Source organism: Seriola dumerili, unplaced genomic scaffold (assembly GCF_002260705.1).
Source record: "Seriola dumerili isolate Sdu_G_001 unplaced genomic scaffold, Sdu_1.0 BDQW01000189.1, whole genome shotgun sequence".
Classification (NCBI taxonomy): Eukaryota; Metazoa; Chordata; class Actinopteri; order Carangiformes; family Carangidae; genus Seriola; species Seriola dumerili.
In genome coordinates, this window is record NW_019174444.1 from 1,060,338 (window position 1) to 1,084,049 (window position 23,712).

Genomic DNA, 23,712 nt, shown 5'->3' on the forward strand with positions numbered 1-23,712 from the left:
TACACACCAGCATTGGCCAGACAGAGGCTGCATTCTGCCAAACACACGCTGGGGATAGGCAGTCATAAAAAAGAAGGGGACAAAGAGTCCAGCAGCTCTCGCACACACCGGACTCAAGGTAAAGGATCCATATTAATTTATTGGATGACAGAGTATTATGTAATTCGGCTGTGGACACAGAGCTCCGGGCATTATGTGGGTCTTTGTCATTCTTTATGGTTCATGGGGCTGATTATTATCTGCAGCTTTGAATGGAGGATTACTGTTAAATTAGGGAAAGCATTGTTGATGAAGTGATTTGACGTCTGTGTGGCTAATACTGAAAACAGCAATGAAACTATTGCAGGAGAGAAACACAAGAGTGCTCTCCTACTACCTATTATCCAGCTAATTTTATGGGTGTTTTTCATGGGTGTTTGTGTACACTTTGTGCGGCTTCATGTTGAAAGTGATTGCTTATTCATGCATGCTCTCAGTGCCATTTCCTGTGAGCACTACTGAAAATCAGTTCACACCCTCCCACCTTCCCTTCCTTGATGCTGATGGCTCTCAGGGCGTACGGTCCTGTAAATGTCACTCAGAGCTATCAAAGATGGAGTAGGGCTTTGAAGCCCACACAAGTGCCACCTCCAGGTGAGGTGTATCCAAACCCTTCCATAACACTCAGATGCTCCACTTTTGACCCTTCCTACCCCCTCTTGTTCTCTCCTTGTCTGTCACTGACCATGATACTTAAAGGGTCAGTTCACCCCAATTACATAAAACTTTTCTTACTTTTTTTTTTTTTTTTTTATAGTATAGCCATGCAGATACAGATACAGGATGTGGACACCAGAGACCAGGATTCTCATCCTGAATTGTTAAGGTTTGAAAAACATGGCGGTTTTGGTTAAATATTGATTACCCAAAACAAGATGTTTTCCTTCAAGCGTCAAAGTCGTTTAACGGCTGTAGTAATAACGACAGGAGCCAAGGAGGAAGTTAGGTAACGTGATATATAGAGCGACATAGCGTAGGTTGAGGTGGATGGATGGATCAGCGAAACACTGGACTTCCATTGGATCCTGTTTTCAAACCGACAGTCATATTCTTACTTTTAACCATGAACTTTCCATCACCTTGTCCTTATTGTAACCATGACAATGAAGGATCTTATGCAAGTAGTAACCCATGATCTTTCCTTAAACCTAACCAAGTTGTTTTTGTGCCTAAACCTATCCCATAGCATTGTCAAATCATGTCACATTATCAACAATAACATGTTGATAATAACACTTGGCATATCTCCTGTCACCACAGGAAACTCTCCTGTGGGCCGTTTCAGAAGGTAGTGACGAACAACCTTTATGGTCGTCTAGGTTGGTAAACTTGTTGGATGTCCCTAAATGTCAGTATAAAAACTTACCCATGCTCGATTTACTGTTAATATGAGTGTTTGTGAAGGCAAAGAGCAGTTTATTATATGTTTATTACTGCTGCCTTGTTTAGTTCCTAAAAGCATAATCCAGGGACGTCCGACACATAGTGTACAAACTTTAATACCAAGTAATCACAATGTCCATGGTCACAATGTTCAGTTCCAGTGAGGGACCCTTGTTGCATGCTATCTCTACGCTCTGTCCCAGATGTTTCATGCCCATGTCTATGGTTAACTGTCAGGCAAAATGACAAGAAGAGTAACTGAAAACAATCCAGTCAGCATTACATTTGCATAAATGTATTTGCTTGTGCACATAGCTATATGTATGTAATATATATATATATATATATATATATATATATATGTGTATGTAACATATATATATATATATATATGAATGTAATTCTTAGAAGACCTGGTTGGCCCAGGTTTTGAGATATTGCCTACACACAACTACAATGGAGGTAATGGAATTTTGTTAATCTGTGAAATTCCGCTATCAGTTCTGTTTTCATTGGGATGTTTTGTTTGGATAATCCACAGACCAGGCTGTCACCAGTTTTCATAGCATGTAACCAGAACACTGACTCTTAGTACTAAGTACTGTTAGGGTTTTTTTTTGTTTGTTTGTTTGTTTGTTTTTTTAAATGTATAATTTCAATGCTTTGAGCACCACAAAGAAATTTCTGTTCACTGCCTTTGTATTCAGGTGGGAGCAGCTATCTATATCTAAATACCAGAACTATCTGCATGGTAAGATACCACCAGAGGTTTGTGATGATATTCATTTTAAACTGATAAACAAGGTATGTGGTCAATACCAGAGCATACTAATTATGCTATAAACCATTTAAGAGATAATCCGTTCTAGGTCTGCTCTCACGATGTGCAGCAGCATTGTCACCACATGTGGTGATTCAAGCAAGCGCACCACTGTAGCTCAACAGTACAAGTCATTGTGTGCTTGCTGCATGCATATGACAACACACTTGCAAATCCCACTCAAGAGAAATGCTTTTAGTAGACAGAACGACAGGCCCAAGAGTGGAGCCGCTTTCTGCAATGCAAAATAAATCCCTGGAACAAACTGATTACATAAATGGCTAAAGGCGGGATGAGCGATAAGAGACATGCGCTCAGTGTGTAGCACGGAGCAGTTAAAGCTGAAAGGAACACAGAGCTTTGGCATCCTGGCCAACAGGCCCAGATTACTACCAAAAAAAAAAAAAAAAAAAAAAAAAAAAAAAAAACTAGAGTACTGTACACCTACATCACAGGGTTTGTTACAAGAGGTGGTGAGGGTGACTGGTTGAATGTGACATGACAGCCATTTTGCTTTTCTTCAGTCAGCCACAGAAAAGACAGATTACCTCCAAGCTGCCTCCACCTGAGCAGAACTCCATCACAGATATGAAAAAAGAGGTTTGCGTGAACTGGGAATGTTTCTCTTCCAGACTGCGCTGGTGAATCCTTACTGTCCTAAGCCTGGCACTGCCCCAAACAAGAAGTTCAGTAGGTCCATACAAAAGCCCATTCAGTCCAGTCATATCTCATCAACTTTGGATATAGCCTACGGTAGATGACAAGCTCTAATTTTACCACCAAGCAAAATGTTCTCCAGAAGCAAATGCAAGTCAGTGGCGTGCCCTTATCATCCTGAGCACCCCTGGCACGCTTGTGCTTTTAATAGTCCAGTCCAGCCAGTGACAGGCAGATTTACTTGAGTGTAATCTGACATAGCTGTGAGTCAAATACTTGGCCAAAAGATTGGGAAGCCTTGTTTGCCCTCCCTTTACGCCTGAGCTGAGTGAGAGTGATAAGGGCTTCAAGCACAGTAAGTTTTGACATTTTGTCTGAGGTGAAAAACGAAGATGCATTAGAGTTTTCTTTACACAGAATATAAAGATTTCAAGAGGCATGCTTTATTGTGACAGCAGCTGTGAAAAGCTGATCGGGTTTCTAAACATACTGTGCTGAATGAAAGTTGATTGTTTTGCCATTGATTGTGGTTGATTTTAGTTAATTAACTCTCTTGAAAGTTGCTGCTGCTCCAATCAGTGTGTTTAATGTGAAAGATGTTGCTCATAGTGACAAACCCACAGAGAATTATCACCTGACTCAGTAGTCAACCTCAGCTCTATGGAGTGATTTATTGTTTTCCAGCTCATTGTTTTGGTCTGACAGTACATTTACTGCATCACTGTTCCCAGGTTAGCAAGGCTATGTGTTTAACTTAGCTGCATGGTTCCTAAGAAGCTAGCGCTAAAGACATAATCTACCTCATCAGGCAATTCATTTGTATTTACAGATTTTAAAAGATTTAAAGGGAGTGTAAAATATTTATACTCACCCTCCTGCGGCATTAGGAAAAATACAATTCCCTCCCCATCATTAGCAAAATCTCATCTAGTCTTCATTAGCAGAAAGAAGCTATTTCTTTATCAACAACCATTAATTAATAATGCATCCCAAGTTGCTTTTAAAAGCCTTTTCCCACTGTAACTGCACCATATGCACCTAAGAACAGTCTCAGTCCCAGAAAACTACATTTCCCCATTTTATACATGATCCACCTACATGATCTAAAACAATCATGTAGCCTAAATGTCAGTTTTAGCTTTCAAATAAATTCAGGTATTATTTGCATTCTTTGTGTTCCCTATAACCAGTGCTGATATTTTCAGGTGTGGTTTTCATTCTATCTGATATTATCATAAAAAAAAACATCCCTGTAAAGTAAAGCGGACTAGTGACCTGCACAGGATGTACCTTGGCTTTCACCCGATGCATGCTGGGACATGCTCAAACACCCACTGAGCGTAAATAGGTGAAGAGAAAATGAATGTAAAAGGTGGAAAGATAGATGACTGTGGATTAAAAAAAAAGCGTTTATTGTATATTTTTACAGATACTTCCCTTTTCTCTTTTTGCCTGTTGCTACATGTCATATATTATTTTCTCTAATAGACTACTTTAATGTCACCTAAATCCAAATTATACTAATTTAACAAGCACCTTTTTATTGCGTATACAACGTGTGAGTGTTTTATAGTATATAAGTTTATAGTCTGTAACAACTCTGGAACAAAAAAAATGGCAACAGCTGAGCGCCTGCTGGCAGGAGAGTAGCATAAATCCAAATGAACACGAGCGTACATCAGTGAAAAGGGGATAAAAATGTCAACATTCAGCTGCCAAACAAGTTACAATGACAAATAATATGCCGTGTCCCTGTAAGGCCTGCGCAGTGCATTTCTATTCTTTTGGAGATTAAATATTAAGATGCTGGAGCTTGTGAACTGGACACACAGATTAAGTTGATACAAAATAAATAGATAGATGAGAGCCTGCGTGGTGGGGGAGTGACATTAATCCAACCGTACATGAGTGTACCTTTTCTGAGTAGAAAGTAGATGAAAATAGTATCCAGGGCGTTATGTGCTGAAAAGCCCCTGGGAAGCTTTATCCCAGGCTGACCTATCAGACTGTTGAAGTGAGCGTTGAGCTCAGGTGTCGGCACAGGAGGCCTCAGAGGAGTGAGGGACAGCGGAGTGGAACATGATTCATAGTAAAGAACATGATTCACTAGACAGAAGTTTTATGAGTTGTTTTCTAATAATCTGTCCCCATGGTGGGCACTGTGTATGGTGGTGGACATAACGGTTTTATGCATGACAAGAGTTTATTAATCTTAGATTTTATTTCTAAAAGTATTTTTTAATGAGACATAATTATTTTGAGTCACAAAACTAGTAAATGACATAAACATTTTTGAACTGGTCCAGATGTACTGTAAAAAAAAAAAACAACAACAAAAAAACAGATAAATAAATGAATGAACACGACCTTCTTTAATCGTGATTCTGCAGCCAAAGACGGAGACAGAAATAATCCCATACAGTAATATGATTTATGACATATATGTTCCTACAGTATATCAGGTTTCTTACCATATATATGTCACCTATAAGGAGATATATAATCATCACATATATACATCTTTTGGATATATGAAGATATATATTTATGACATATGAAATACCCATAGTAAAAATAATAATAATAATAAATAATAATAAAAATTCTAAATATCTTTATGATGATGATATGGTATAACATGTTGTGACCATGCATGTTAATGATATACATTTAATTTATATATATATATATATATATATGCACGTTTATTAAAACAACATACATACTGTATAAAAAACTCTATATGCTTATATATTTTTCTTATTAATTTCTCATTCATTTTAAACATGTCTCTTCCCATTCTGGTAAAATGGTCTCAGACTTTTTGGACCCTCCTGTACATAATATCAACATTTATTGACAGGCTGTGGGATGGATATACATGTATGTATGTAACATATACCTACAATATAATAATACAAAATATGTCAATATATGAAAGTTGCCCTAATTTTTCATATGTTTTGTATATAATTTTTGCATATGTTTCTATAATTACATATATTTCATATATGGAAATTCAATGTATGTACATGCATATGGGAAGCATGTGCATTCTTTCCATTAAATTATGTTCTATTTCATGAATCTCAATTTTTGTAGAAGTGGGTGCATAAACCTCATTTGCACTCATATGTATATATATATATATATATATATACGGTATATATATAATATATTATTATAATGTATATATATATAAATATATATAATATTATATATATAGTCATATAAACTCACTCTTATTCATCTTTGGTTTGCTCCAGCTCACGTTCCACCTGTCAATGACGAGAGCAGAGGAGAAGTGCAGTTTCCCTCATTGTGCCACATCAGCAATGTTCTCCAACAACGTCAGAACAGCTGTATATGTGACTATTACTCACAGCTGTGGCTATATATAGCACCTGTATTATTTATTAATTCATCACAAGTACCTGTCAACCATTAACGGTGGTGATAGCTCATTCATTATTATTAAATGTCAAACAGATAATCAGTCATTCAACTGGTAGCACTGTCATTCAATCAGACTTTACAAACTGCATTACAAAAGATGATAAAATAGAAAAAAGATTCAATGAAATAAAATGACGCTTCCAATGTAAATAAAGAGAAAAATAAGAAAAATGACCATACACAAGTACTTCATCAAATTTAAGTTTATAAATGAGCCTTTGACTGATATTTTACAGATTACTGTAAAAAAAAAAATGTTTTGATTAATATTATAATAATATATAATTAATATATCTAATAATATATGTGTGGAAAACGGCTGATGCATGTGCATACACATCTTTATACATCTGGCCCCAGGCCTGTTTCTCATGAGCATTTTCTCATCATTTCCCCTACACTGTATATTTCCTGAAGCCTTTTCTGACCTGCCCTTGACACGACAAGACTCTGTTTACTGTAAGCAGCAATAACCAGTCCTTTGGCACCGATGTGTGAACATTAAATCCCTTTAAATCAATCCACTCCCTTTTATAAAGATGTTAATGTGTCAGAAAAGACATATCTTTTTTTTCCAATATTTCTCTGTATTACTTTTCTAGCAAGACAACAACACATGAACACAAGGAGACAAGTCAGAGAGGTGTTTGTAGCTGCAGGGGGTTTCTGGATCAGAGTAGCAGCTGCTCCTAATGGCAGAGTCCAGTCCTGAACCCTACCTGAGCCAGGACAGAAATACACCCCACCCCACCCCCACCCCCCACCCCCAAAACCAGTCATGATTCCCCCGTCTGTTGTTGCTTATGGTGGCAACATTTCAGATGGTCTGACACATTCTTCTGTGGGCAGTCGGGCTTCCGCTCTGGGGGCTAGGCTGCACACATGCAAACACACAAGTGCAAGACCGCAGTTGTGCTCTTGTGACTCAAGTCCCAAATCTGACAAGCCGGCTGTAGAAAGACAAGGAAAATGCTTGGGCTTGCCAAAAAAAAACTGAATTGTCATCTGAGTCACAGAGCATCTTAATTAGCCTGAAATCAGCTAAAACTGTCTCTCAGAGTGACAGCAAGACAACGAATTTAATTACTTTTTGAAACATTTGGCACAGATTACACCACATTCTGAGATATTTCCAGTTCTTTGGGATTTAAGCATTCCTGGCTGTCGCTTGTTCACCATTTACCTCAGCTGTAATAAACTTAGGCATTTAATGAGCCAATGCTTTTCTTTTGTTCCTGTCTCTACTGTGCGTGTCTCTCTTATGAATGCAACATAACCTTTCCTTTTATTTCCCGTGGCATTGACCTACTCAAAGATACTGGAGGAAATCTTTATCTATTTCTGTTTTGAAAATGCTTCTCCTTAGTCCTGAGGAACCTGGTGATTCCTATTCTTTAGTATTTTTAACCCTGTGTTCTCTTACAAAAGAAAAAGGCAGCGCAACACGGGTGCACAGCGTCATACAAGTGAAGCATCCAACACAGCTCAGTGGTTCTGCAGAGATAAGACAAACAATGACCTTCTTTTAGTCTATGTGACTGTGTGTGTGACAAAGTGGAGGGCACAGAGAGACTGTGACAGTGAATGAGTGAATGAATTAACGTGTTCATGAATTGAAATGAATCAATGGATATGCGAAGCACGGTTGCTCCGTGGATATGAGGCTGGAGGAAAGCAAGACGGGTCCAGTGATATTGTAAAGGGCTGGAGTGTACATATTAGAACATTTGCAAAAATCTGAACATTTTTTCAATTAAACATAAACGAATAGATGAGGATGAGAAGATAACACCGCTTTCATGTCTGTACAGTAAATGTGGAGCTGGAGCAAGGAGAAGACTTGCTTAGTATAGGATAAAGATAAAGATAATTATTAATATTCACAAAATTATTAATACAATTAATAATTGCAGGGCACCACCCTGTTACCTGGGTAATGCTAAGCTAAGCTAACCGTCTCCTGGCTCCAGCTGCATATTGAACATTTTGTTAAGTGTTGAATTATTCCTTTAAGCATTGCTGCTATTAGATTTTTTTTATTGACTATATGTAATTCGGTGGACATTTACTTAGTGCAACAGTAGTAGCAACAGTAGTTGTAGTTGAAGCTGTTCTTTGTACTGTATTACAAATGTAAAATTCTAATCTCTAGGACTAAGTTTGGAAATTGTCAATGATTTTGCCTGGAATACAATGATATTATATGCACACAGTAGTGTGCTATATAAAAACAGCATGGCGTATGTTGGGGGACTGTCCTAGATTTAGGATAAAAACGTGATCTGCTATATTTGGGCACAACCCAGAATGTCCAGAAATGTGACTTGAGACGTTTCTATTTTTTACTTGCACTCAGCCAGAACCAGAGCAAGGAAGTGACCTGTGCTTAAGTGGTTCTCGTTTTAACTTGAGAGATGACCTGACAGACACACACACACATGCCCCCTGTCTTTTTAGCCTTTAACGTCAACGCCAACGTCACTGCAGATATGTGCACCCTAGCGTCCAAGCATATATAATCCTACTATGAGTAGTTTAGTACAGTATAAATCTATTGATCAATTCTGTTCACCTACAGAATTGGCACCGCACAAAATTAGTTTTTTCTGGAGAGCATATGCATTTGAATTTGCTTTGTGTACATGAATTTAATCTATTCATTATTATACAAAACCTGTTTCATAATCACTTTGCAGCATGTCAGCTAATACAACACATAGCTATAGAACTGCAGGGTGTCTCCTGTCAGCATCCAGAAATGAGGACATGGAGGGAAATCTGAAAACCTGCATTGCACCAAGTTAGGTAACATCAAAGAAGATGTTCATACACAGACACACACACACGAGCGCACGCACACACACACACACACACACACACACACACACACACACACAGACACACACACAGACACTTCCAACTTCCATGATCTAGATTCTTAGTTCTTAATCCACCAACCCTCCCGGGCATCTCAGATACTAGAGGTCTAGCTGATGTTTCCTGTACTTTTAGATTCATGAGGCGTACTTGTGTGTATCTGAGACATTAGAGTGCTGTTGCTGTTTTTAGCCTCTTTCCTCCAGGAGCCAGCCTTGCTGCATGGCTGAATAGAACATGCACTGCTTCCTCCTGACTACATGGATTTGTCAGGGATTTTTATAAATAGCTCAGCGGCAGCACGTGTTTGCACCATACTGCAGACAAAGAATGCAGCTCACAACAGCCTGGGAGATACAGATTTGTCAAAACAGAGGAGGAGACACAGGGAGAGAAGACACAACAGGAGGAGGGAGAGCTCTGTTATCACGTTATTGACAGCTTGGCACACACCAAACAGACTTATCAATATGTCCACGTCTTCCCTCATCAACTTCATATGATGACCTTTGCCTGCTAAAAAAGGCACACGCTGACACATATACGTATTGAACCGTAATAAATTATTGAAGGCTGGCTTTGGGTACTAATATTTGGAGTAAAACTGCCGTCCCATGTCCCAATATTTAATATTACAATTTTTATATATTCATGCCAAAGATGAATCAAGACCACTTGTGTATATGTTAAATTCAAAGCATCAATTGCAGTCTGACGGGGGTTTGTTGATGCATATACATTCTGTGTCAAATAACCACTATTATTTACGTATTTCTATTATTACGCTATCTAAATATGCAGACCATGAATGTGGCTACATACAGTAACGGCTGAAGGAAGTGGAGCTTTATTTTAATTATTTTCTGCATTTTATCTTGCAGTCAAACAGCCCTTTCAAAGTACTACTACTGTATTACTACACACAAGAGCAACTACGGCATGCAGTGTATTACGCTGGGAACACACTGCCTGCATTGTGTGTATGGTGGTGACTCTCAATATGACTATCAACAGGTCTTTTCTCTGTCTGTTTTTTCCTGGGAAAAGCGTGCGTCACGCGTGATAAATAGGCACCTGTATCTCTACATTATACGATGCAGCTGCGAGGTGTCACACAGGAAGTGTGTCTGTGCTAACCTGTTAACGTTTGCGCCAAAATGAAAAGTTCTGCAGACGCCACTCACACCTCACACATCCAGTGTGTTCCTGGCCTGCGCTAAGCTAACAGAGCTAAGCGTAGCTGATTTTCAGAATAAAGCGCACACTTCAGCTGATATTGGCATCCAAAAAAAAAAGTATTTAAAACATGTTTTCGCAGCAGTACATCACCCAGCTTCTGTGCTGTGTGGTACCGTGCTTCTATAAACTGGTAGGGAGCCGATCCGTGTCTTCTGCAAGTAATACACTGACAGTATAACTACTTCACACAACCCAACGTTAAATAACCCAAACTATCACTTTAATAAAGACAAAGTTAAAGTAAAGACAAGATCAGCAAGGCTGAGGCAAAGCAAGTTTATTTATATAGCATTTTTCAACAACAAGACGATTCACAGTGCTTGAACATAAGACAAGATAAAGATCAAGACAAGATACGGTTGTATAAAAAGGTCTGGGCACCCCTGGGCATATTACATATTCTCTATTTTCTTCAGTGAATATAAGTAAGTACAACCCCTGCTGCAAACAGTGCATTCACATTTGAAAACAAGCCTAGCTTTTAATACCTGTTAGTTTCTATTTCATAAATTTGAAATTGTGGCAAAAGTTTGGAAAGAGTCTGTACATTTTTAGCCTTCTTTCTCAGCAGGGCTTTAAAAATAGCAACATACCCTGTATTAGTATTAGTGGTACTGACTGCTGTCACAGTGTGAGAAAGTCATTCTAACAATGCTCTTTTATAACCTTCCACAAGTTTATGGAGGAACCTGACGTAAAACTTTCTCTCTCACTCATGAACCTCAGTAAATGCATAACGTATTCATATTCTCCTATACTTAAAAATATCTCTGCCCATTATTTTTGCAAACCTACGCTGAAAATAACTATTCATTAACAACTGAAGTGCATCTTGAGATTATGACTCACATAAATGAAACTCAAACAGCTCTTCCAGTCCAGCGCATCTGTTTTATACATAACATCTGATACATAATATGGGTGTTTCTGGAACAGGCTGAATCATATCTACAGCGCATCTGAAGCAAGCTTCAGTGTTTTGCTTTCTGAGATTTATGGAAAAGCTTCTGAAAGAGCATGTAGACCATTAACGCTCCACTGAAACCCAAACTCCTCACTCTGGAGTGTGGCAGGTTTCAGGCTTTTTTAAACTCATTTAAAGACACAATCAGAAACCATATATATATATATATATATATATATTAGTGGGACCAAAAGTTTTCTCTCTCTCTTTCTCACACACACACATTCACACACACCTCAAAACAACCTGTCAGAGGTTGATGGAGGACATAAAGTGAAATTCATGTTGTGGATAAAGCACATTAATTCTGGCAAATCGCTTTCGGATGGCAAATAATGAACGCTACATTTCATGCAATGTTCCCAATTCAAGGTCCAACCATCAAAACAATCCGCTGCTCAGACTCTCTTTCTGCATTGACACCATCCAAGAGAAAGGAATACTTGGAGGTGAAGGTTTTTTAAGGTGAATGGGCAGATTCTATGAATTGAAAGATGGACAAACAGGCTGTACATCGTCTGACTCATTTCTTAAACTTCTCAATGTTGATTAGATTAATTTTACATAACAGATCTGTTTAAGTCTTACTTTGACATTTTTTTGAAAAACACTTATTTGCTTAGTGGAGGAGCTTTAGATAAATAAATTGGTATCACTCTAATGTCCGTATGGTGTAAGTATGAAGCTAAAGCCAGCAGCCAGTTCGCATAGCTTAGCATAAACACTGGAAACAAATGGTGAATTACCGTCTTTACATATTGTTTTTTGTATGGAATAAACAATATTCTGTACAGTGTTATTTAGTTAGTAGATGTGCCATTAGACAGATTTTGTAACTTTTGGACAGAACCAGGCTAGCTGTTTACCCGCTTCCAGTTGTTGTGCAAACAAAGCTAAGCTAATTGGCTTTTTAGCCATTTAACGGAAAGGGATGAGAATAGTATTGATCTTCTCATTTAACTGCCACAGAGCAAATAGGCTTATTCTCAAACCTAGGCCAAAAAGAAAAGTACAATCCTGACAGGCTTTTTTTTTTAAAGTTTGAAATGTTCTTGTTAGAGAGGAACAACATATATATATATATGTATATTCCATTTTAAATATTCATTCATACAGGATCACTAAAATACTTTCTTGTGTAAAGGATAAGGAGCCTAGATTTAGCATTAATGGCAAATAAAAGAGATTTAGATGCAGAATTCATGTATTCATGCATTTGTTATATATCCCTGGATTTCCTTTGTCATGGCCATTTACATCCAAAAGTGAAGTTTGGAGGAATTAACATGAATGTGTTAAGATGTTATTTTTGTCAATCTAATGGTTTCCAGTCATTTTTCCTGTGCAATAGACCTATTTTTACAGAAATGTCTGGCATTTGATGGAGCATCTTTACGACTATGCCCCATCTGGAGTGACTCATGTGTCCCGGAGGCAGAACACTGACAAATAGTACATGACAGCATCAGTGTACAAATAAGATGGGACAGATTGTGATGAAAGATGGGGATATGGTTCATTTCAATGAGTTCAAATATCCACTTGAGAGAGGAAATGTTTTTTTTAAACACATTCACAATTAAGCACCATGTAAAAGTCTATACATAAAAATAGAATAATCCATTTTCCATAACCAGCAAATAAACAAACGTACAGACAAACAACCACATATTTGTATTTAGTCCATGAGCTGGGTATCCACACAGAGCTATGCAGTATATTGTGAGCTAATACAAGCTGGATAATGTCTATAATAGTGAAATTCTAAGAGATACTGCTGCCTCCATTTTTCAGCCTCCGTAGAACTCGGTTACAGTCATGCAAAACTGCGTAGGGGGTTTTCTCACACTCTGCAAACTATGCTCAAACAAGAAAGCTTATCAGGATGTGAAGTTGGGCATCAGGGATGTTTGAAGCTCCCTCCTGAATGAGGCAGAACCATACTGAATCAGCTTTTTGCATATGAAGTTGCACCTGTCGTCTACATCCAGCCCAGGCCTGTCCAGTCAGCCGGCCTTATCTCTCTGCAGAATTTTTTTTTTTTTTTTTTTTTTATCAGTTTATTCAGCAGGTCTTCCTACATTTAAGAACTAATACATAGTCTAAACATGTAAAAGGGGCAGCCCGACTACATGAAGCCAAAGCATATGATTAGCCACCGTAGCAACAGCTAAAATATGACAGCCGTGCTCTTGATGGTGCTGAGCTTACAGCTGAAATGCATTTTTAATTTGCACATGATTTGTCTTCAACTGCAAGTCGCTAAAAACCCTTAATGGGGTTCAAATTCAAAACAACTGTGTCTTGCTTATGGCCCCAAATCTGCTGAAACAGTTTCGGTTGCACTTTCTACATCTATATTTTTGGAGCTGGCTCTTTGTTTCTAAAGGAGCTATTTGTACACTTTGCTAGCATAAGTATTAACAGCTGTTTACTTTCCAATCGAGAAGAAATGTTGCAAGTGAAGCATCAAACTTCATTCCTTTACTGACACCATCCAAGAGAAAGAAAAGCAACATAACTCTTTTAACTCTCCTTTATATGTTTTTTCTTCTACTGAAGTTAGCATGCTAACCAGCTAGCCCCGGCCCATCTCGTCACTTCACGATACCGACTTACTATAGCCTTTAATCTGCCCCGAAGACGAAGCACTGCTCAGATGCAAAAAGCTAAAGCTAAAGCTTTTGTCAAGCAACAATCACCACCACCTGCTCCCAACAAGAAACCATGTTCAGCGGCAGAGAGAACTTACAAATAACCCCTTTCAACCTACTGAGCACAACCTTGCTTCTCAGTGCAGTGGAAAACAAAAGACTGCATACTGTAGATGGGCTGTATCTTTTCTTTGTCATATGCAGGGAATTGTAGCCAGATAATATTAAGAATTGTGTGTTTTTTTTGTTGTTTTTCCTCCAGCAGGATCTGCACCATGAAGACCAGACTAGGCTGCCTGTCCAACAAATCCGACTCCTACAGCGACTTCTCCGAGTTCCTTCCTCCTGCCCACGAAACTACAGCCAGGTGTCTGAAGTGAGTCTGCCAAAACGTCCTGTGTCCGCTTCTGTGGGACTGCACATTTTGAACGAATTTTTAAACTCAAGCTTCTGTTGTGTGAAATGACACTCTCGATTGGCCTTCCAAGTTTCCTTACATGTTATGGAGCTGTGTCCTTTTTAAGATATTTTGTCAGCCAGCATGCCAGCATAGATTATTCAGTTCAACCTTCTGCTGTTCATCATACAAAACACTTACAGTACATGACACAATATTACTATGTTGTAGTTTTTAGAGCTGTTTTTTACTCTTTCTGGAAACAGCCTTGACACTTATTATAGCCATTTTTAATATACAACCACAGAAAAAATATGTGTCTCAGTGTGATTAAATTGGTTTAACTTTAGCTGTCTATTGTTCTTCCATAATCAGTGTGATATATTAAACACAACCATTTGTGCAATTGAGGTCAGTGATTAAGCTTATTAATGTCTTTAATTTGAAAAAAAAAAAAACATACAGGTGATAAATTAAAGCCTCATGATGATTCCAAGAAAAATGCATTTTCCCTCCCCATCTCAATCAGTGCAAACACTTCCCAGCTACGTGCTCTAACACATCATCACATCAGCTTTACTGGGGAAACCTGTGGCAAAGGTCTGTCATTTTTAAGATGCATGATTATTGGGCTTTTCTGATCAGCAACAGTGCTTTTCACAAATAGTCTAATGTTCTATACCGAATCTACGAAAGCGCAGGGGTACAATAATGTTAATGTATCCCTTTAATCTCCAAGATGGTGTGTTATCTCACCGTGTTTTCACCTCTTCATAAAGAACATTAAAATGTAGACAAAGGTCAGCCATTGTTCTCCTCCCTTCCCTCTTGTCATCACTATGTAAATATGACTAAAATATTACAATTACTTTTACAGCCCTTGAGCAAAAGAAGCGCTGCGAGCAGGAGATAAATCATACATTAAACTCAGCTGCCCTTCAATAATACATACAGTACCATCTTGTGTTAAAAATGCATGAAAGCACAGTGGTTGGTTAGCATCTCACTCAGGCAATTTCCTCTTGCTCTCCCTCCATCAGACTATCAACGGATGAGGTGGTTCGATGGTCTGAGTCGTTCGATCACCTTCTCTCTCACAAATGTAAGTGGACAGTTTCTATTTTTCACATCCCTACAGCACAAGTCACACACAGCCAGCAGCAAGAAAATTAAAGACACCTAAATGTAGCCGTGAAATAGTCCATTTCCTGTTTCTTTAATAGCTTCTATTTTCCACTCGGTGCAAGTAAAGTCCATTTTCCTCCTCCAAGCCCATCTTATGTAAGGCTCTCATTTCTGTGTTGTAAGAACTCCTTACCACATAATGACTCACATACTTGTCTGTGACCTTCCCCTTGGACCAAACGCACAGCACAGACTCACTTACATGCACTGTTTGTGCATGTACACAAACAGGTCGCACATTTATTTTCTACCTGCTAACTGCTATAGATATGTGACGTGGCATCAGTGACACCAAACACACTGAACTGACAGATTAAAGAAAAAAAACACACGTTGATTCAGAGCACATCCACTTTGTGAGATTTATTAATTGAAATCATTTATTTATTGGAATCATCATAAACACTGAGCACACTCTTGTTGATTAAAGTCAACATGGGCCTGCTATGAAAACCACTTTTTCGTGTTCAAGATGTTTGTGTTTTTCTGAGCCCTGGAAAGTCACATTTAAAACAAAAATTCGTATGGAAACCTGCAACCTGTGTGCTCAGATTCCTAAACTGTGCTTATGGCTTTAAAACTTTATTGGTAAAACTGTTGATATATAATCTCTGATAGCCATTTACATCTAGAAACCATGGCTCAACAGGTAGCACAAGCAGAATCCAAGGAAATAAACGTCACAGCAGCAGATACAGTAGCCTACACTGTTTCACTCACAAGCAAAGTTAGAACCAAAGATGGAGACAAAATGAGGTCCTGCTGTACATTTATAGCTTTGATTACTGGACTGATTATAGTTACGACTTGGGTTGATTTATGATCAAACTATGTCAACAACTCCTCCAACCTGAACAACCGTATAGCTTGTTGTTTTTTTTTCAACCATCTTATATGACCCATTGCAGTGTCTCCTGAAATAGCGCCCCTACGGCGGCAGGTGTACCGGACCTTGGTTGTCATGGTTACAATAGGCACATGGACTGCACCGACAGTGATGTACCTACCTCGCCATGGTTACTATAATAACGGTCATGGCTTGGTTAGGTTTAGGAAAAGATTGTGATTTGGGTTAAGATAAGTGCTTCCTCACGATTAAACGATCTTTGTTGTCATAGTTACAATATAAACTGCTGATTTCACATGGGAATCGAACACCGCTCCCCTGTGTCATATTCCTGTGTTGACCCATCCATCCACCACAACCTCACCTCAATATCTTTCACTCAGTCAGTATGTGCACATGTACGTGCATCAAGCACATAGTTGACACTATACACCTTCCTGCTGAATGCAAATGGCGCTTGTATTATTTCCTCAATTAATTGACATAATTATATGGTCCATAAAATTTCAGAAAATAGTGAAATGTGCAGTAGTTTCCTAGATGATGTTATGTCCTCAAATGTCTTGCTTTGTCGGACCAACTTCCAAGTATATTAAATTTGCAATAATAGAGAAAAGCAGTTCATAACGTTCACATTAGAGAAGCTGGAACCAGTGGATGTTTGGTGTCTTTGTTTGACAAATACTTGAAATGATAAATCGATTATCGAAATAGACGCTGCATTATCAAAATAGTCGTTAATTGACAAGAAAACGCCACAGTGCTCCTTTCTGGATTTACCTTCTGATCCAGTTTCTGTCAATAAAACAACAAGTTTGATCTTTACACCTGGAATCGAGTCCAATGTCAACAGGAGAAATTATGAGAATCTGCCTCAAAACAAAGAGTAAATGCAGATTTTAAAAAAAGTGCGACATGATAGTTTATTATCCATTTCATCTCCACCCACTTCCAACCCCCTTTGCAGATTTTACAGTGCTTGTTGCCTAATTGTCTTGATCTGCAACCAATCCATTTTTCATACTTTTTTTTCCATGTTTTTGTGCAAATATTTGAAGCAGATTGCTTTAGATGGACGCCTCTGGGATTTCTGTTTTGGTACTGTCCTGCGCGAGAATTCTTCATGTGAGACTTGAGGGGTTTAGAGACTAAACTCTAATCACAGATATTCAGTGTGCTGTTCTGACTGCCAACACTTTTTAAATAGTCCTTCGATCTGTATCCAACTCAAGCAAACAGGCCAAAAAAACAAAAAAAACAAACTCATAGTATCTGCTTTGTCATTAACAGAGGTTACGTTTCAAAGCTTTGGAACAAACTGGGAAATGAACCACTAACAAAGGGTTTCGAGGCAGCTAGCCTTTACTGAAAGAAACCCTGTGTGCATCATCATGGACATTATCTATTTTTCTTGGGGTCGATGTTGTGACATAACGCATTGGTTTGACATATAAGAAAGAAAAGCTAATGTCGCCCACGGGAAACATGAAGTTTGGTAGAGAGCCAAGAATAGAGCCTTCCCCTGGCGGAGATACACCTGCGTATCCTGTTTCAATTGACCAAGCATTAGATAGGTGAACTACAACATGTACATCAATATACACACACACACACACATACATTACATAAGTAATGTCAAGGCAATAGAACACAGTACTGAATGTTCCCTTGATAGGATATTGCATTCACATTGGCCTTAATTTGATTTAAAAGGAGGGATAGTGTATCACACTTAGATCTGACTGCATTCTAGTGTCATCCTTCAGTGTGTAAAGCTGATTGTGTGCTTGCTGGGGGCCTGACCTGTGCACAGTCAGCCGTGACATATCTTGTTAGTACGAGAACATTATGTGAGGTTGACAAGCGCCACTGCTGTGCTGCTTTACGAGCATATTGTATCAGGGCAACAAGTTTGTATTTTGGCCAAGGTCGTTATGCGGAACGACGTGAAAACAAACCAAAATGTCAGCGTTTCCAGAACCTAGCACATGCACTCTCTTTGTTTTTAAGCTTAATAATGTTTTTTTAAGTAATATCATGGCTGGTACCAAGTGTGCCACAAGATAACGCCTGAGTCTCCAGCTGCACTGCATTGTCCTCGTCACTCCCAGCTGCTCCTAATTGCTCTGATGTGTTTAAGCTTGCCTCTGTGGACAGTCTCCTGTCAGTTCATTAAGTTCCCCAGCAGCACTGACTTGAGTTTCCTCAGCTAGAGGCCCTGCTAAATTCGTCTTGAACTACCTGTAACCTGCCCTCGATTCTTCAGCCGTCAGCCTGCCTGCGTTATTTATGCCCCTTTCCTGCCTTCCATCAGCCATTCCCGCTGTCGGTCAGCCCTCCCCAAACTACTCCTTGCTTTACCAAGCTACAGACATTTAGCCCCCCTCCTTTACAAATAAACTGTAATAATATATAAATGAAAGCTACATAATCACACCAAATAGACTACCACAAGAATATTTTCTTTTACCACTAGCTTGATGGGGTAATGTTTTGATGAATCTGTCCAAATTTTGTTTGTAGTTTGTGGCATGAGCATGTGGCTGTTCTGTGCATCTCCACTGATTAGCAGTTGGAGGCACTGTGCACCACGCAGGGCGGCAATGCAACAACAGAGGCAGTAATGAAGAAGGAGAAGGAGAAGTGCACAGGACACCTAACCTGTCCTATGACTACAGAGATGCTACCAAAATACTGGAAATGCGTATTGGAGCAGTGATGTGTCAGAAATTAGCTAAATGCATGAATGACCATGAATGTATTTTATTTATTGTGGACCACATTTCATGATAAACTGACTTTTAAGTTAAGAGGCTAAAAAGAGTTGATTGTTTGGGAACAATGATCCTAGAGACTAAAACCATTGAATAACCAACACTGTGCCATAGAAACTACACTTCGCAATTGCATTGTGATGGCAAATGTAATCAATGGCTGGATTATTTTGACATGTATGTTTTTTTCTTTTTTTAATGGATGGATTGATTTACAGTCCAGTAGCCACCAGGACATGGTTGGGCTGGCTGGTGGGTGTACAAAGCATGTGATGTTCACACCAAAGACTGGTAAAGACATCCAGATTCCATCTCTGGTTTAGGCAACAAAAGCACCTTGGTTAAAGATAGGGAGGAGTCGTGGTTTAGGTTAAATGTAAATAAACGTGTCTACAGTCATTGAACCTTTTTCGTATTAAAATAAGTGCTGTGAGACTCCATTTTTAATAGTTAAATAATGCTGAAGTCGCAACAATCGGATATTGTTCTGCAAGATCTGATATTTTTGGTGGGGGAAAAAGTTAGCAGTGAACATCAACCTGGCAAATAAACAACATTTCCTCATTTTTATTATGTTTCCTTCAAAGCGTATTTGTTGCAAATTGATTCAAGTATCCAAGAGGGAACATTTTAAAAGCTCTAGATTTCCCAATGCTGTAACATCTGCTCTCCACTTGTGTTATTTAGGGATTTCTTCTAACCCTGTTTGTGTATATAGCCTTGTGCATATTGTGCAACCTGCATGTTGTTGTGTGTGTACACTCGTGAGAAAGTGTGTGTTTTCTGTATGAGCAATGTTGTTGCATATGCACAGATAGACCAACCCCTCTGCTCTGCTTTTGTTAGGTAAACAGCAGAAACGAGAACAGTGGAAATAACATGTCAACGTGACACGGGCCGGTAGAAAAACATGGCCTTCCTCTGCGTTATCATCAGTGGGGAGTACATTAATTGATCACTTATCATGACTGAAGACAGAAAAAAGATCTTTGTGGGAGTACTTTTGTTCTGATTTGTTTTGTGTTCTTAAGATAATATAAGAGCCCTTTTTCCCGCTTCTAGGAACAACAGTGTGTACCCACTGGAAAAATATCAACATAGGACGAAGGGTATTATCACATATCACATGACTTAAGCTATTCTATGCTGAAAAAATAGCACATCCATAGAGGAGGGAGTGCTGCCGGGAAATAGGAGCTACATTGGGATATCAATCATGATTTTGTTGTGTGTGTTTTTCGTTACCTCCTCCTTTTTTCTTTTTTTTTATTTACCATTTGATTCATTTTCGTCTCTCCAGATGGCCTGGCTGCCTTCCGGACATTTCTCAAGACGGAGTTCAGTGACGAGAATATCGAATTTTGGATGGCCTGCGAGGAGTACAAAAAAATCAAGAGCTCCACCAAGCTGGTGTCAAAAGCAAACAAGATCTTTCAGGAGTTCATTGATGTTCAGGCACCAAGAGAGGTGTGTGTGTGTGTGTGTGTGTGTGTGTGTGGTACACATTATAGAATTTTCTCTATCATCCACTCACTGATGGTTTACCAAAAATATACTTAATTTATGGAACATAAGCTCATTAGGTTTAAGTATTTTCTCAATGTTTTAACCTTTTCTTTTTTTTGGATCAGTCATTGCTATGGTTACGGTTTGGTGATGTTTAATGATCCAAAACCACTTTCTTAAGGTTATAGTTAAAAGAAAAGTTGTTGAGGTGATGTAAACATTGGAATTAAGGTCCAAGTCCAAGTTGCATAGTGTTTTCTTGTCAATCCACTCCAATCACCAACCTATGAGATTCTGTGGTGCTATACAAACATCACACTACCTCCTACCTTTTTTAGTTTCTGACAGACAGCAGCCATAATTCCTAGAAGTCCCCACCAGAAAAATGGATTTGAATCATAGGCTGTAAATAAAGATGTGACGTTTCTGAAGAGTGCTTTTGAAGCTCAGAGTGAGCTGCTTCGCCATCACCATCTTGGCAGTGCCTGACTCCGCATTACTCCCAGCTAATCCATAAATGGGCAAAGAGGTGGAGCACATGTGGAGCTGAGACTTTAGTTAATGACAGGCATATGTTCACTCACCTGTCACTCAAAGCGGCACACCCTCAATTATACATACCTTTTTAAGCCTTACTGAAATTTTAATCGGTGGAAATAAACTTCAAAGACCAAAACCATTTTGTATCAGGCTGTAAACATGTTTATTTCTGCTGTACAGCTGAGCATTTTACCATGAGAGTCAATGGAGATTGACTCACTTTTGGAACCAGCCTCAGGTGGTCATTAAAGGAACTGCAGTTTTTAGCATTTCATTTTTCAGTCTGTGGTTGCCGCTTGATTTCAAAGGGGCAAATGATGTGGTAATTTTTTCCTCAAACAAACTTCAAATGAGCTGTGCTCCGCTGTCTACAGTTTAGAAGCTGCAGCATCAAGCAGTCAATGAGCGAGTTACTCTAGAACAGCATAGAAAATAAGTAGGCAGGCACTCAAATGTGCACACACCTGCTTGTGGAAAATCACTTTTAAAGATCTTACTGTTCAGCTGCTGTAGATCATGCAGAAAAAAAAAATCTTCAGGGAGCAGGTAACTCATAGAGCTGGTTCTGAAGTGTTTGGTCAAAACAGACCTGATAATAAAAGCATAGGCGTTAGTTACACTCACACACACTGTTGCTATGTGTCACTGTCATGATATCATTTATTGTGAGTGGCCCGAGTTATTTGCTCTCCTTCTCCTGGCAGGTCAACATTGACTACCGCACCAGGGAAAAGACCAAGCAGAGCCTGGAGGATCCGTCCCCGACCAGCCTCAACGAAGTCCAGGCTAAAATCTACAGCCTCATGGAGAAAGACTCCTACCCACGATTCCTCAGGTCCAAGATGTACCAGGACATAGTGAACAGGGCGCACGCACAAGGCCAGCGGCGGTCTGTTTGACTGAATCTGATGAAGATGACAGTGGACACAAAAGTGGACCTATACTGTAAATCATTCATTACCCTTTTCACATCTCTGAATATACTGTGAATCTGCAAGGATGGGGCGACATGCTTGACTGTTTCCTTTTGTCTACACCAGCTCCATGCATGCAATCCCTCTAGATAAGATGTGTCTCAATGGACTGCACTGTACAGAGAGAGAGAGCGAGAGAGAGAGACTGGAGGAGGATAAGCTAATTATTTTACCTCTACTTGGTGCTGGGTGATAGAAAATATTATCATGATAAAAATGACCATATTCTGCGATAACGATATTTATTACAATATAATCTTGTGCTTTTCTTTTTCCATCAGTCATATACCATGTATTTTTAAAACTTTCTTAAAATGAAATCCAACAGTTAATTAATGAAATGGTGTGAGTTTAGAACAAAATGCCACAAATAGATCTTGATAGTAAAGCGATATATATATTTTCGTGTGTGTGTAACTTACATTGTTTGTTTTAGGCACTGTCATTGGCATAAATTTAATGCTTATCCAAAAAGTATAAAGCAATTAATGAACATTTCAATATGGAACAATAACAACAGAAAGTACTAATTTTACGTGGATCCTCTGGTTGTGGCTCATTATATTTAGATGCTAAAATAAATGTAGCTGTTTTAATGACATATATGGTAAAATGTTCAGACTATGAAATAATTGGAAAAAAATGTCAATGACTGACATAAGAACATTTTCTTTTATGAACAATTTGACCATCTTCAATTGAACTTGCAATCATTTGTCATTTGTTCTCCTCACATGTCCCTTATATTTGTACTTTGGAAGAGGGTAGACCTCTTTCCATTGACATATTAATGTAAAATTGGCTGGTGGAGCGAGATTTATAGCCGGGTGGATTGACTCGTGTTGTGTTCCACTGACCCAGTATTGACTTGATTATACTTGATTGATTATATAAATAAGTAAATTGAGATAATTATCGTTGTCACTTTATTGCCCAGCACTACCTCGTACTTATCTTCAGTTCTTTGTGGAATAGACGCTGTCGTACGCAGGTGACTTAGACCTGTTGTGGTAGTTCGTGTTTACACTGAAAAATGAAGTGAGTGAACACTTAATATCTGAAACTGTGCCAAACTAGATTGCACTTAGATATTGATTATAGCTACATAATCCTGTGTATTGTAAACTCTTGCAGGTATTCTACGTGATATTTAAATGTGGAGTATAAAGGCAGGGTTGGGTTCATTTTTCTGCTTTCAATTCACTCAGTTCAGGAAACGAAAATAGAAGCTGTTGTATATGGTCTATGCAGAGCATCCTATTGGACAAGCGGCCATGATTATGTCATATCTTTTAAGTTATGTTTGATTTAAGAACTAAAGTACCATAATTAAATGCAATCATCTTTTTTTCCTTTTTTAAACCACTGCTCAACATTGGTTTAAAAAATGTTTTACAAAA

At 38.6% G+C, this 23,712-nt stretch overlaps 1 protein-coding gene across 2 annotated transcripts; it reads left to right on the forward strand.

Moving 5' to 3' along the window:
- LOC111227510 (regulator of G-protein signaling 8-like) lies at positions 1–23,190 on the forward strand. 2 transcript variants are annotated; one of them, XM_022753032.1, is made up of 5 exons: positions 1–118; positions 14,352–14,465; positions 15,527–15,588; positions 20,593–20,759; positions 22,043–23,190. In XM_022753032.1, exons 2-5 carry the CDS (start codon positions 14,365–14,367, stop codon positions 22,235–22,237), a joined length of 525 nt encoding a protein of 174 aa, XP_022608753.1. In that variant the 5' UTR covers positions 1–118; positions 14,352–14,364; the 3' UTR covers positions 22,238–23,190. The 2 variants fall into 2 exon arrangements, with proteins under 2 accessions (XP_022608753.1, XP_022608752.1); XM_022753031.1 differs by having other exon boundaries at positions 14,355–14,465.
- Positions 23,191–23,712: the final 522 nt, after the last annotated feature.

Coding starts and splice junctions, on each gene's coding strand:
- LOC111227510 (XM_022753032.1), top strand. CDS start 14,365: ATGAAGACCAGACTAGGCTGCCTGTCCAACAAATCCGACTCCTACAGC. Junction 14,466..15,526: donor ACTACAGCCAGGTGTCTGAA/GTGAGTCTGCCA, acceptor TCCCTCCATCAG/ACTATCAACGGATGAGGTGG. Junction 15,589..20,592: donor TCACCTTCTCTCTCACAAAT/GTAAGTGGACAG, acceptor TCGTCTCTCCAG/ATGGCCTGGCTGCCTTCCGG.